We start from the raw sequence: 14,904 nt of genomic DNA, 5'->3' as shown, positions 1-14,904 counted from the left end.
GCACTGTGGAGGACAGAAGGAGAGAAGGTACTGCGCGAGTGAGTACATTGCTGGACCGGTAAATGTGTGTTTATTAAAAGTCAACAGCTAAAAAAACTGTAGCTGCTGACTTTTAATAAACACAAAAATGTCTGGAACTCCACTTTTAAGATTTGCAGATATTTTAAGCTCCTTGTATCTCTACATCTGCCTATAGTTTTGAAATGCAGTTTCACTAAAGGTAACCCTTGCTTTGTTTGTTGTGTAGTCATAATTGGCCAGGTTTATAGTGGTTAATATAATATTATTATAATACAGGATTTATATAGCGCCAACAGTTTGCTCAGCGCTTTACAATATAAAGGGAGGCAATACAGCAACAATACAGTTCAATTCAAGAGGGATAGGAGGGCCCTGCTCCTTGGAGCTTACAATCTAGGAGGGAGGGGCTAGTGGTACAAAAGGTAATAACTGTGGGGGATGGACTGGTGTTCAGAGATTGCCTAAAAGTGAGCAGAGTAGGCGATAGTCTGATAAATTGGGGTAGAGAGTTCCAAAGGATGGGGGAAGCTCTTGAGAAGTCCTGGAGATGAGCATGGGAGGAGGAAACAAGGGAGCTAGAGAGCAGGAGGTCTTGTGAGGAGCGGAGAGTACGGTTTGGGTGATATTTGGAGACAAGATTGCTGATGTAATTCAGGGCAGAATTATAAATGGCTTTATATGTTATTGTTAATGTTTTGAATTTTATCCGTTGGGCAATGGGAAGCCAGTGGAGGGATTGGCAGAGAGAGGTGGATGAGTCTGGCAGCAGCATTCATGATAGACTGAAGAGGGGATAGCCTGCAATTAGGTAGGCCAATGAGGAGGGAGTTACAATAGTCAAGGCGGGATATAACAAGGGAGTGAAAAAGTTGCTTAGTAGTTTCCAAGGTTAAGAACGGCCGTATCTTGGAGATGTTGTGGAGGTGAAGTCTACAAGATTTGGACAGTGATTGGATTTGGGACTGAAAGGACAGATGGGGGTCTAGGGTTACACCTAGTACCCTGGCATGAGGGGAGGGACTGATGATTGTGTTATTGATTTTGATGGAGAAGTTCGGGGACGGGGCACGGGCTGGAGGGAATACTAAGAGCTCAGTTTTGGAAACATTGAGTTTGAGGAAGTGGAGTGACATCCATGCCGATATGTCACTTAGTAGGTTAGTAATGCGAGAGGAGACTGAAGGGGTGAGGTGAGGGGTAGAAAGATAGATTTGTGTGCCATCAGCATAGAGATGGTACTTATTATAGCCATGGGAATTTATCAAGTGACCAAGGGAGGAGGTGTAGATGGAGAAGAGTAGGGGCCCAAGGACGGAACCTTGAGGAACCCCTACAGAAAGAGGGAGTGAAGAGGAGGATCCAGAGTTATAAGTAACGCTGCGATAGGTAGGAGGAGAACCAGGAGAGAGCAGAGTCTCGGAGGCCAAGAGAGTAGAGTTTTTTTTGATGAGGGGATGTGTGTGTGTGTCTCTTTTTAGGCCTGCTAAAGAATTGATTTGTAATTCAGTTTAGTAATTATTTATTGATGAGCTTGTGATGAAGTGTTGTCTTCTGAAAGAGTATAATGAATAACTAGCTTAGTTGCTTTGCACACATGTAACTCCTCTTCAGCAGGGTTATACTAATCCAAATTGTTGGGCAGCCAATGTGCTTAAACAAATCAATGTTCAGCATGTGGAGCCTTGGGAGCTGTTGCATAGATGTGTGTTTTCTTTGGCTTTTTAACGAAGGAGCAGAACTACATTAATATTTATCAATGACTCTGTGTTATTGAGTTGACTGACATATGTGAAATTTCTCCAGGGTGTATACTTAAAGTGAAATTGCACTTTTTTATACGTTTTATGGTGCAGTAATACACTTTACTGTGGATAATTTTCTTCATCTTTTCTGTTGAGATGTTGAGACAGGGCAAGCCAATGCACGTAATAAAATCTTTATGTGGCAAAAGGGGTGCATTGTGATCTGGTGGATTGGATGGCGCTAGAGTTATCGTTATCAGATTATTTAGCCTTCATTTGTATAGGTCAGGGTTTCTCAACCTTCTTTTTTTTTTTTTTTTTTTATGGACAATCTCAAGGCCATCAATTCTAAAATGTAAAAAAACTATTCTAATAGTTTTACATAATGCATCAACATCCACACACGTAGGGCATCCAACGTTAGAAGCGTTTTTTTTCTTCCAAATGAAATACACTTTTGCACACTGTTTCTGAATAGTATTCCAGTGGTTCTCTTCTTCCTCAATTTTTCCCAATCACTCAGCTAATTTGACCCCAGCGCTGATGGAGAGGGGCAGGGGAAGGGCAAACAAGGATGCTGTGCATTTCATTGGTTGTTAGAATGCCAGTAGCTAGAAGGTCGTAATGTTGCACAATGAAAACCTGTGGCTTTGTGTAACTAAAAGAAAAGGTTGATCCACCTGCTGGCTTGTATTCAATTTTTGGTCAATTTTTAGGCACTTTTGCAAGGCACCCTGGTTGAAAAAGGCTGAAATAGGTACTCCATGCATCTCCAGTCTTGAGGTCCACCACTACTGCCATAAACATTATTGCAGACAACCCCTCCAAGTGTGGGTAGCACTTCTCTAAATTGTTTTACAGGTATTTAATATGAAAAGGTGTGTTACTTCTAACCAAGCACAATTTTATTTCATTGGAATGATGGGAAACCATGTCTTCACTTTTTAATTGGCATTACCATATTGTAGCTGAACCCCTAGTTTTCCCTTCCTTTTATTTAGAGAACTTGGTAGACAAGGAAAAGTTCATTTTAGTTTGTAATTACCAAAGTTAAGACTACCGTACTACCTACAGGATTATGAAAACTTCCTTTTGTGTGAATGGTTTGTGTATATATCTCTCTATCTTCTTTTTCTGTGCTGCTTCTTTACGAGTCCCCTGTGAACATTTACACAGTAACTGTCCTTGGTTATGGATGCTATACACCCATCTCTTTCCTGCATCAACCGTAAGACATCTGTCTGGAGATTGGATGCCTTTTCATCCCGAGCCTGCTCTCAAGTTTTTCGGTTCTTCAGCACATATTTAGTAAAGCCAATCACACTTAACCTTCCCACCACATCTCCATATTAAAAGCGTAGGTCCATAGTTTTATAGAGGAGGAATTTTTATCACTGAACTGTGGCAATAAGTAGTTCTTCGTGTGGTTACTATGTTTGCTTGCTGTGCAGATTTGCCTCCTGCCATCCTAATAAAACTGGATTAAATGGAATGAATAATTTCACATTTTATGGAAATCGAGAATAAGGGGCTGAATTACAGTTTTTAATATGTTTTTCACTGGGAAACTAATATCGCAGATGGACTTCAGTGTAACGACTAAAGCAGATATGGCTATAACGAAAAGCATAGTTGTTAATTTTAACACATATTTGTTTTTATTAAACTCTATAGTGCCAACACATTTCTCTGAACCTTGTAGAGTACATAGAACCAGCCACATCAGTACCTACCCCAGAAAACTTTATAGTTTAATGTCCCTACCACAGTCCTACAGATACACACAAACACACTAGGACCATTTATGTTTTGGTTTTTTAACCTACCGGTATGTTTTTTGTGCTGTGGGAGGAAATACAAGCAGATGGTATTCCTGGTGGGCTTTTAATCTTTGATTCTGAGCTGCAAGCAAATGCACAGCTTAAAATGTGTTTTTTGTGTAAACATTTTATCTTTTTAAAGTAGCAGTTATCTACAAAGAGCCAATGGCAATCATTTTGTGAGTGGAAACCAGCCTCAGTTTGACGGGAACTATTGCCACAGTGATGTCTGTGGTCACTGGGAATCTATATGTGAACTAGTGATATCACCCTGCTATATTTTCCATTGTTTCAAAAGCGATGAATTGAGTTGTTGGAAACGAGCTTAATCAAAATTTATTTTCTAAAGTCAATACATCTCCATTGTGAAATGCTGCAGAATATATGCTGATGTGATGTACTGTATGTAAACAAGCTCACCTTCAACAAGCAATTTTTTGTATGTAAACAAGCTCACCTTCAACAAGCAATTTTTTGTATGTAAACAAGCTCACCTTCAACAAGCACTTTTTGCAGCAGCCTAAAATGATGACTGAATGGGATTGGAATATTCCACTCATCTACCCCCACAAAACTAGAAGTTTATTACTTTGGGTTATTGCTTTTTGTATATTATTGGTGTTATCGGTATTAGTTTTATGACCCCCAAAAAATGTATAGATTGATATTTACCCTTTTATTGATCTGTTGCAGGATCTCCCACGCAGAATTGGGAACCACATAGTGGTACGTTCATCCCATGCTTGCTCACAGCCAGCCGGATGGGGTCGTTCATGGTGCGGCACTCACGAAAAGCATGGGGCGGGTTCACTGACAGCATGCTTCTTCTTTGCTTGTTCTCGGTCAGTTTGGCAATTGCCCGTCCATCTTACAGTCGAGTAGAGGAAACCACTGTAGAACCAGAAGGTAAGAGGGAAACCTAATTATTCAGAATATTGTGTTCAAACTAAATTTCCTCATCTCCATAATGTATTGTTACAATTCTCAATCCTGTAATTTTAGCTACAAATTGGTGGCTGTGCTTGATTGATTTAGCAAAATTTGCATTGGAAGTCTTAGGATGACCACACAGTATACAATTTTCTTGAGAATTTTACTTTAGATTTTCCAAAAACCATATAATAGGAGGTCAAACCTAAACAACACTTTCTGTATCCAGTTAGGCAAGCCCTTGCACTACATAGTGAAAGGTAAATCTAAAGGAAATTGGCCAGGAAATTGTATAGTGTATGGCCAGCCTTACTCTTAAAATAATGACCATGGATGTACACACAATAGCTTAATATTTGCAATCCAGCCATCAGGCAACCTTTTTAGACATGCATGCTGATATAGTGCAAGTGTACGTGTTTGGCCAAATTAATTTTAGTCTGCAGCTATCCATGACTATAACTGGCAAAAAATGTTAATTTCTTTTTCTTAAAATCAAATTGGTGGTATTTTTTTTTTCTCAGTATCCCTATCTACTTTTAATGAAATTGGCTTACTACATTTTGCATTTGGTGTAAAAAGCAAGAAGCATAAAGGAAGGTGGCTTCTGTGATTTGCTTAGCTGATGGCAAAACAAGTCATAAATACCGACTCCCTGTATCCCAAATGCATGCACGTGAAAGAAGACTGGAGTCACTGCTTGGTCACTATAGAATGACAATTTTGATTCATTTGTTTTTTTATTCTTTTTATTAAGTTTAACAAGTATAATACAGAGACACAAAAAGTACATTAAACTGGCTTAGCCAGTAGGAACACAAATATCCTCACCTCCCTTCCCTAACAACAGTGCAATGCCTTTAGTAAAAGAGCCAAAGTCTAGGTGCCCTAACATTACAAAGTAATGACTTCACATGTAACATACCCTGGGAACCACAAGCAAGGTAATATTAGACAATCAATGTATATGATCCACTCTCCATCATATATCGAGGACCAGATATAGTAGCAGGCAAACATCTTTAATCCTCCCTATAGATTTCATGTTGGAGTAGAGAAAGCAGAAACCCAACAAATTATTACATTACATTACATCGAGTTTATATAGCGCCAAAGGGTTTGCTCAGCGCTGTACAATAGAGGGGGGAACAATACATGAAACAGTACAGCAACTACAAACAGCTCACGAGGGGTTAGAGGGCCCTACTCTTTCGAGCTTACAATCTAGGAGGGAGGGGGTAGTGGTACAGGAGGAAGTGGCTGTGGGGGATGGAGTGGTAGGAGGAATGAAGGAGAACGGCAGTTAGGTGAGGGTGGGGTAGGCTTCCCTGAAGAGGTGGGTTTTCAGGGAGCGCCTGAAGGTGAGGAGGGAAGGTGACAGTCTGATGGATTGGGGTAGTGATTTCCAGAGGATGGGGGAGGACCTGGAGAAGTCTTGCAGACGTGCGTGGGAGGAGGAGACCAGGGGGCAAGATAGAAGGAGGTCCTGTGAAGAGCGAAGGGTACAGGTGGGGCGATACCTGGGAATCAGGTTGGTGAGGTAGTTAGGGGCAGTGTTGTGAATGGCTTTGTAGGTCAGAGTGAGTAGTTTGAATTTGATGCGTTGGGCAATAGGGAGCCAGTGGAGGGATAGGCAGAGGGGGGTGGCAGAGGTGGAGCGGTTGGTAAGGTGGATGAGTCTAGCCGCTGAGTTCAGGATGGTCTGAAGCGGGGAGAGCCTGCGCTGGGGTAGGCCGGTGAGCAGGGAGTTGCAGTAGTCGAGGCGTGAGATAATCGGAGTGTACGAGTAGTTTAGTGGTGTCTGGGGTAAGGAAGGTACGTATTTTGGCGATGTTGCGAAGGTGGAGCCTGCATGTATTTGTAAGGGATTTGACATGAGGTTGGAAGGAGAGGTTTGAGTCCAGAATGACGCCAAGGACTTTGGCTTGCGGGGCGGGATTGATGGTGGTGTTGGTAGTGCCAAACAAATGCCAAACCTTATCAAAGTTTTTGGGGGAACCTCTGCTCAAGTAGGTCACCTGATATAGTGGTAACATCTTGTTAATCAGGGACTTCCAATAGGAGATAGTGAGAGCTTCAGGTTTTTTTCCAATGGAGCAAGATAGCCTTATGAGCATAGAAAAGGGTCACTGAAAGGAGGGTGCGCTGTGCGCGCAAAGGTGCTAACTCCATCACCAGCCAAATAAGGCATACCGATACAGTTTTTTGGGATTTGTGATGTGGTGAGATTGACATGAGACCAGACCACCCCACACCAATGGCTTTCTTTTTTTTTAAACCATAATCTCTACCATATTATTGTCATATGCTTTAAACTTCAGTTTTTAGTTGTTAGCCTGTTTAAAGTCCCCAGATAGTGTATGAGCGCTTTTATCTTCTTTCATACCCACTGACGTGGCTATAATGTATTCAGTTAGGAACATTTAATGCCTGTTCTATTGCAATATTCTATCACATTACATTCACATCCAAGGCTCCAAATTTAGGCAAGAACTTGTACATATGTCCACAATTTCTGCAATAAACTTGTATGCCAAATTTATGCTTTTGTGTTTTGTTTAGCAGTGGAACTTGGCAATCTGTGTTTGAGTTTTCTTTGTTAACCACTTCCCGTCCAGTCTATGTGCATAAACGGCCGGACGGGAGCAGTGCAGGAGCGGGTGGCCATTTATAAACGGCCTCCTCATTCACTGCCTGTGCGCGCTCCCTGGGCAATCAGTGATCACAGGAACAGTAGTAAACAAGATGTCACTTCCTGACATCATTGCTTACTACGTGTGAAAGCTGTGAATGATCACAGAGGTCACATGGTACAAAGCTATTCACAACAGCCTTGTACCATGTGACAAACTGTGACCAATCACGGCTCTCACAGTATTTCTCAATGGCCGCAAGAATGCAGCCAGAGAAGGATAAATGATTGCTTTTACAGCCTGTATGGGTGTAAAAAGCAATCGGTGTAAAAAAAGAAAAAAATCTTTATCACCCCCCCACAAGTAGTACATTGTCACTATGTGACACTGTACTGCTAGGGTGACAGTATGTTAAAAGAAAACAAAAAAAAAACATAAATAAAAATGTAAAGCACATTTTTTTAAAAATTATAATTTTTGGTTATAAACTAATTTTGTTTTGTTTTTTATAAAAAAGATGACTACATTTTGGCCAAGATTTATGAAGAAAGATTATTTGGAAAAGTTTATAAAAAAAAAAACAAACTTTTTTTTTTCAAAATGTTTGGACTTTATTTTTATAGCAATAAAAATCAAAATCCCAGTGGTGAATAAATACCACCAAAATAAAGTTTTATCTGTCTCAAAAAATGCTAAACAATTCATATAGGTACAGTGTTGCATGACCGCACAATTGTCACTCAAAGTGTAAAAGCACTGAAATTGAAAAAAGTAATGGTAAAGGTAAATTTTGTTTTTAAATAACAAACAGGTCATACTTACTTGATCTGTGCAACAGTTTTGCACACAGTAGTCCTAATGTTGCTGGATCTTCTGGAAATGCGACCTACCCCCCCCCCCCCCGGCTTCTTATTGCCTCTATAGCATGCCGCTTGCTATTGAGGCTCTTGTGCAGGCTTGATCCAGGATGGTCTCTGTGTGTCCATTGACACATACAGTGCTGATCAGCCCTGCCCCCCCCCCCCACTCTCTCCTTACAGGCTGCTATTTACAGCATGCCAATAGAAGGAAGAGCTGCCGCTCTTCGGCACAACGCTGGATTGGGATTGGGCTCAGGTAAGTATTTAGTGGGAGACTAGGGGGAGCTGAACACAGAAGGTTTTTTACCCTAATGCAGAGAATGCATTACGGTGGAAAACCTGCCCTTACAACCACTTTAAATTTATGGAGATATCTATGGATCAGCTGACAGTTCTGACTCATAGTTTTCACTGAATAACTTTTATGCATATTTTTTCCATTAAATGCTCTGTTTTGGATTTGCCAGGTTTATGTTAAAGTGGATACTCCTTCTTCCCCTAACATCGTAAAGTCATTCTAAAGGCTTAAATTTTGTTTTCTAAAAACAACAAACATGTTATACTTATACTTACCTGCTGTGTGCAGTGGTTTTGCACAGAGCAGCTCTGTGCAAAACCTCTTCTCGGGTCCCCCTCAGGCTATCCTGGCCCCTCCCTCCTGTCGGGTGCCCCCACAGCAAGTAGCTTGCTATGAGGGCACCCGCTACTGTGTGTGTCCATTCACACGCTGAGCCACGACTCGACCCCACCCTCTCTCTCCTCATTGGCTGTGATTGACAGCAGCGGAAGGCAATGGCACAGGTGAGTATTAGGGGGGCTTCTGCACAGTGAAGGTTTTTTACCTTCATGCATAGAATGCTTGAAGGTAAAAAACCTTGAGCCTTTACAGCTACTTTAAAGTTCAGATACCAAAGGATACACAGAATACATGGGGATACACAGGACATTCCCAGCCAGCGCCTATGTACCTAAACCTGCACAGACCACATGTTCACTGTAATGTTGCATGGGTTGGTTTGAAAATGATGTCATAGTTGTTTTAGAAAAGATTGACAATGTGTAGCGTCTGCATTTTATGCATACTTTTCCATCACGCAGTTTATAGAAAAGTACTGAGCTATGCACAGCCAAGCTACACCTTCACATTTCTGGTGAGAAAGGTTGATCACTCATCTTCTTGCCCTTTAAGTTGGCCTCCTTTGAGAATTTCAGGTCCAGGTTCTTCCCTTGCCCAGGGGTAGCCTTTGTAAGCCCTTTATGTTGAATGTCCTGCAGGGGACACTTAGAAATGAGATACATCAGAGTGTACGGCTATCTATGCACTGTAGATTCCAGGCTGACAGCCTCTCTGAGATGTGAAACTTAGAAAGGTATGGGAGCAATGCAGTTCAGCCTGTCTGTAATGTCTGTTGAGAGGAGCACCACACCTGAAGCTGACAAATTCTCCCTCCAGCACTGCACAGATTGAACAATCAAGTCCTCCCACTGCATCAAATGTTCAATATAACATTGTATCATAGTTATATTGTTAAAATACGTAAACACTTTTTGTATATCCATGAATACCAAGCAACTTTTCTAATATATCTTCATAGTCCTGTCTTTTTTTTTTTGTGTGTTTTGAGAGTTTTGGTTGCGGGCCCAGACCAGTGTAAACATTGCATAGTTTATGTTCAGCCTGTCTGCACTGTTATTGCAGAGTGAGAACACAGAAGGCTTGAGCTTTGCATACCTGTTTGATTCAGTCTTTTAAACTGTCATTAGCCATAAAAATACAGTATACCCGCTTCCCCTCCGCCCTATAGCAGAAATACTGCTACAGGGCGGCAGGGGTGCGCAAAATCACATGTATATATACGTGATTTTGCACTTCCGAGTAGGGGGCGCGCGCCGCCTTCTCGCGGCCTCGGCTGTTAATCACCGGGTCCTGGCCGGTGATTTCTCTCTGGCATCCTGTGATCACCAAGTATAGTCGACAGGAGGATAGACCTGTGTATAAACAACACAGATCTCTCCCCTGTCAGCTCCTGCACACTGCTTTGTATGGCTCTGCATAGCAGAGCCATACAAAGCAGTGTGCTTACAGTGAAGCGCGCGCACACAGCATATAATGTGAAACAGCACACGGTTAACCCTTTGATCACCCCAGATGTTAACCCCTTCCTGCCCGGTGCCATTAGTACAGCGTCAGTGCTTTTTATTAGCACAGATCACTGTATTGGGGATGTCAGTGCACCAAGTCAGTTCCCCCCAGTGTCCAGAATGCCCACTGCAGTCCCGCTACAAGTCGCTGATCGCCGCCATTACTAGTAGAAAAAAAAATTCCAGAATATATACCGCCATTTTGTAAACACTAGAACTTTCACGTAAACCAATTAATTTACATATATTGGGATTTTGTTTTAGCAAAGACATGTAGCAGAATACATTTTGGCCTAAATTGATGACAAAATTAGATTTTTGAAATTATTTTACTGGACATGTTTAATAGCAAAAAGTCAAAAAATATATATTTTCTTTTCAAAATTGTGGTTTTGTTTTTTGTTTATAGCGCAAAAAATAAACACAGGGGCTATCAAATACCACCAAAAGAAAGCTCTATTTGTGGGGAAAAAAAGGATGTAAATTTCATTTGGGTGCAGCATTGCACAACCGCGCAATTGTCAGTTAAAATACGAAAACACGAAAAATGGCCTGGTCAGGAAAGGGGGTAAATCCTCTGGAGGGCAAGTGGATACCAATGGTGCAATACACGCTTGCAATTATTGAAGAACACAAACTGCCAGCTTACAGCTCTATAGCTATTTGTGACTTCATATGTTAGATTAGATTTGAAGGATAAGGAAGCCTAGACAGCTGATACAAGAAGGTTTAGTATTTGCTAACATTAATGTGTAAACATTTCCGTATGAGTAGTATAGTTGTTGTATTTGCAATCTAAAGGTTTCTTAATTATTAAAGCAACTTTTTTTGCTTTAAAAAAAGCAAAGCTTGGTTCCTTCTTTTAACACGGTGAACACTTTTCTCACCCATGTGTTGCAAGTCCAAACTCTTAATATCTTCTAGCAGTACAGGTTCCAGCAAAGTCTTCTCATGTGTTGTGGTTTCTTCTGCCAGCCTTTACGGCACTATAGGACTCAAAACTGATGATGTGACCATAAGGACCATAATCTCAATGCTCCCAGAAATGCCTATTGCAGGTGCCAGCTCCTACTAGGAAGTTGCCACTTTAACTTCCCCCACCCACCTCTGGTGCCTTGCTTTTGGACATTGAGGGCAACCATCACCTTTACTTGGCAACAGCAAGGCAGAGAGGATTGGAAGGAATAGCTTAAAGGTCTTTTCAATACAACTCCCCCTGATTATTGGTTTCAGAGCGCTGTGGAAGAAAACAAACTCTGCAGATAAGCACTTGTAGGTCGGCATGGAAAAATCTAGATGACCGTTCATAGAACTTGGGGCTAGTACAGGTTTATTTTAAATGTAGTTTGTGCCTTGTTGATATTGGACAACAGGTGACTACAAATTTTAGAACCTTATCTTAGAAACAGCCCTGTGTTCGTTGTAGATGTTCAGAGTCCAGCTCATACCTCACACTGTCTTCTACATTATGATGTAAGGTTAGGAAGTGATGTCCACTGGAGGTTTATTAGAGGTTTCAGTAGTTGTAGCAGAAGTAGTCTGAACATATCCAACTTCTGTTCCTTTTGACATGTAATTGTTTTAGTCTCCTCACCTTCAGGCGTGTGTAGAGCACTTATGCTTTCCTATGAAACCTCTCAAGTGGAAATATGTTGGCCTGAAAGTTATTAGTGATGTATGTAGAAGAGTATGGAAGCCTTCAAGGAAATGAGAAAATAAAAGCCAGAAGGTCTAAGAGTCCTGGCGTTCCTTTCTTTGTATTTACCTTCCCTATGAATCAGTGGAGTCACTTCTACAGATCAGACAGTTTGAATTCTATGTTTGTTTACTGCATAGGACTGACCATGCACAGCTTATGTATTTTAGAGGGGTCTGCGCTTCCTAATTTGGTGCTCATTATTACTCAACTTGAGGAAAAATTTGGCTTTTGATGCACTTAATGAAAGGCACATTTCAGTCCATCTTTTACACTCATGTAGGCAACATTTCCCAGCATGCTTTGTGAGCCAAATGAACAGGGATTTGTGACTCCACAGTTGTAAGAAAGCCATAATGTGCATTGGCATGCTCTTTCTGGAATCTAAATGTTAAATAACCTGTTATTTTGAAGAGTTCTTAAGATATCCGTAGTAATTGTCCCTTTTCCAACACTTATAAAATTGACTATTGTGTACAGAATATAAATAGCAGGGAGGTGCTGGCAAACAGAGTTTTTTCTGGTGCTGTCCTCCAAGAACAGCTGCCATGCAGACACCTTAGTTGTAAAATGACCTAGTGTCAAAATCATGAACAAAAATATAATAAAAAATGAGTTATTGAATGTGGACTCAATCTGCTTATGTACCAGAATGCCAAAACAAATGTGTTCTTTTCCCCAAGCTTCTCGTATCGGCCTTCTCTTCCCAAATTATGCTTACTACCCATAGTTAAATGTCCAATCATTTAGTAATTGCTTTGGCTTAGCGACCACACTAGTGTAGTACATCTACTTGTAAAAGCTTTCAATTTAATGGGCGATTTAAAGCATAAACAAGAAAATATCAAGCGTACTGGGAGCTATTTTGTTTTATATTTTATTTTATATTTTTTTTATATACTTCAAACTTTTTTTTAATCTTATTCCACCCATTCAGTGCAAGCAGATCTGTCACGTGGCATTATCCATCAGGTAAAAGTGTTTGTGCTGCCCCTTTGAACCTAGATCTCATCTCTCAGCTTGACCACACTGGGAGGGCCGGGCGGGGGAACTGTCCCTACTGGGAGAACACAGTGATTATTGCTAGTGGCTATGGTCGCTGGCAATAATCGCATGCTAGAAATCCAACATGCTGGTTGTACCCAAGTCAATAGATGGATCGACTTGGGTACAGTCAGTCTGCCCATATGATTAGAACCATCTAAGGCCAGCTTAAAGCGAGTTTTGAAATGTGACCCGCTTTTATCTTGCTATCTGAACTGGGGAAGGACGGGGGAGTGTTTTAGCCTATGGTACTACTTCAACAGACCCAGTGTAGCCAAGTGCTGCATTCGAAGACTGACATATACAGTGTATTCGTGTGTGTGTGTGTGTGTGTGTGTGTGTATGTATGTATATATGTATGTACGTGTGTATATATATATATATATATATATATATATAATATACACACACACACTGTATATTGAAACCTTTTTAATGCATAAGCGGGCAGCAAAGTGGCTAAATGGTTAGCACTTCCGCCTGACAGTACTAGGGTCGTGGGTTCGAATTCCAACCCAACACCACCTGCCTGGAGTTTGCATGTTCTCCCTGTGCCTGCGTGGGTTTCCTCCGGGTACTCCGGTTTCCTCCCACACTCCGGTTTCCTCCCACACTCCAAAGACACGCTGGTAGGTTAATTGGATCCTGTCTAAACTGGCCCTAGTATGTGTATGTATGAATGTGAGTTAAGGACCTTAGATTGTACACCCCTTGAGGGTTAGGGACTGATGTGAATATACAATATATATGTAAAGCGCTGCATAAATTGATGGCACTATATAAGTACCTGTAATAAATAAGCTCCAAAATGGCTTCTGATATCTGTATCAGTGGTGGCTAGATAAAAAAAAGGTGTTGATAGTGAATGTGAAATGCTGCTGGCTTGTTGAGGTTGTGTAGCGCTTGTGCCTGAACTTGTAAGTGGGGGACGCAGCACCGAGCCCTGTGTAAACACCCTTATGTAAACATTGTCATATTGTATAGTTGGCTTCTCACTATGCATTCAGAGCAGGCCAACCATGACCAAGTACAGCGTGTACAGGTATTTTCCTTGTCTTCGGATGCTACCTTGATTCTTCGCTTAGCTCCTAAAAGATAGTGTGGGCTGTGATGATCTTAAAGGGGAACCTGTGCTAACAGAAAAAAGTATGTTGCCATTGCTGGCTTCGTTCTGGAAATACTAGTTTCTTGGCTGTCTCTGGCTTCAGGGCTTTTAAGTAACTGCCCGGGAACAAGGATGCAGATAAGAAGTCAGAGTGTAATGTTAACTGACAATCTGCTTTGCTAATCCATGTATATCTAGTAGAAAGTGTTAAAACCCAAGGATCAACATGACAGGTGAGGTTGCATTTTTTTTTCTGTAGCAAAGAAATACTGTACCTGCTTAGTGATCCTTTTCCCAATAATAGAACTGGAAAAAAGTATAATTTTTACTGGCCAGGTTGTTAAAATTCCAGCCAGTTGGAAAACCCACAGCCAGGCCTCTACTCTTTTCAGAAGTAGGGGTCAGCAATAACAGCCTCCATATAATGGTTCAGGTTTCCTTCAACCATATCTTTATGTCATCAGGCAGACGTTTTATTGCTATGGTATATGGCATAGAGTTGTGTTCTTTTGAACTGGCTGCATAAAAAACACAGACCATAATGAATCAGGCTTGTTCAGTAAAGCAGTGGAAAGAGCTGTAATAATGCACCAATCAGGACTGTGCCAGGGGCGGATGCAGCCCAAGGTAGCCAAATTTGGTTGGTTGGGCTCAGTGCTGCCAACCAACATGAGTGACGCTTGGGACAGCCACTTCAATTGGCTTCATTGGTGGCACAGCTCAGACACCAACTAATCATATTTTAGTACACAGCAAAAACATACCTGATTGGTAATGGGTTGTAACACTTTGCACATTTTTGCCTTTCTAAATAACCTTTTAAATACAATTAAAAAAAACATAGGGCAGTTCAACCGGCTGGTTAGTTATTTGAAACTCATTTTAAACTTCTCTGGTGCCTCAGACCATGA

General features: G+C 41.2%; 1 protein-coding gene across 5 annotated transcripts in view; it reads left to right on the top strand.

Moving 5' to 3' along the window:
• FGFR2 (fibroblast growth factor receptor 2) overlaps positions 1-14,904 on the top strand; it is a 134,922-nt gene that overhangs the window by 43,550 nt on the left and 76,468 nt on the right. For all 5 annotated transcript variants that reach the window (XM_089683233.1, XM_089683232.1, XM_089683230.1 and 2 more), the window contains exon 2: positions 4,277-4,489. In XM_089683233.1, coding sequence (XP_089539359.1) covers positions 4,345-4,489 — 145 coding nt within the window. In that variant the 5' untranslated portion in view covers positions 4,277-4,344. The remainder of the gene's footprint in view (positions 1-4,276; positions 4,490-14,904) is intronic.

This window comes from Staurois parvus, unplaced genomic scaffold (assembly GCF_062004578.1).
Source record: "Staurois parvus isolate SC_StPar_1 unplaced genomic scaffold, SC_StPar_1.0 ptg000303l, whole genome shotgun sequence".
Taxonomy (NCBI): Eukaryota; Metazoa; Chordata; class Amphibia; order Anura; family Ranidae; genus Staurois; species Staurois parvus.
Note: the sequence above shows the minus strand (reverse complement) of the source record. Positions and strands in the feature narration are given on the sequence as shown.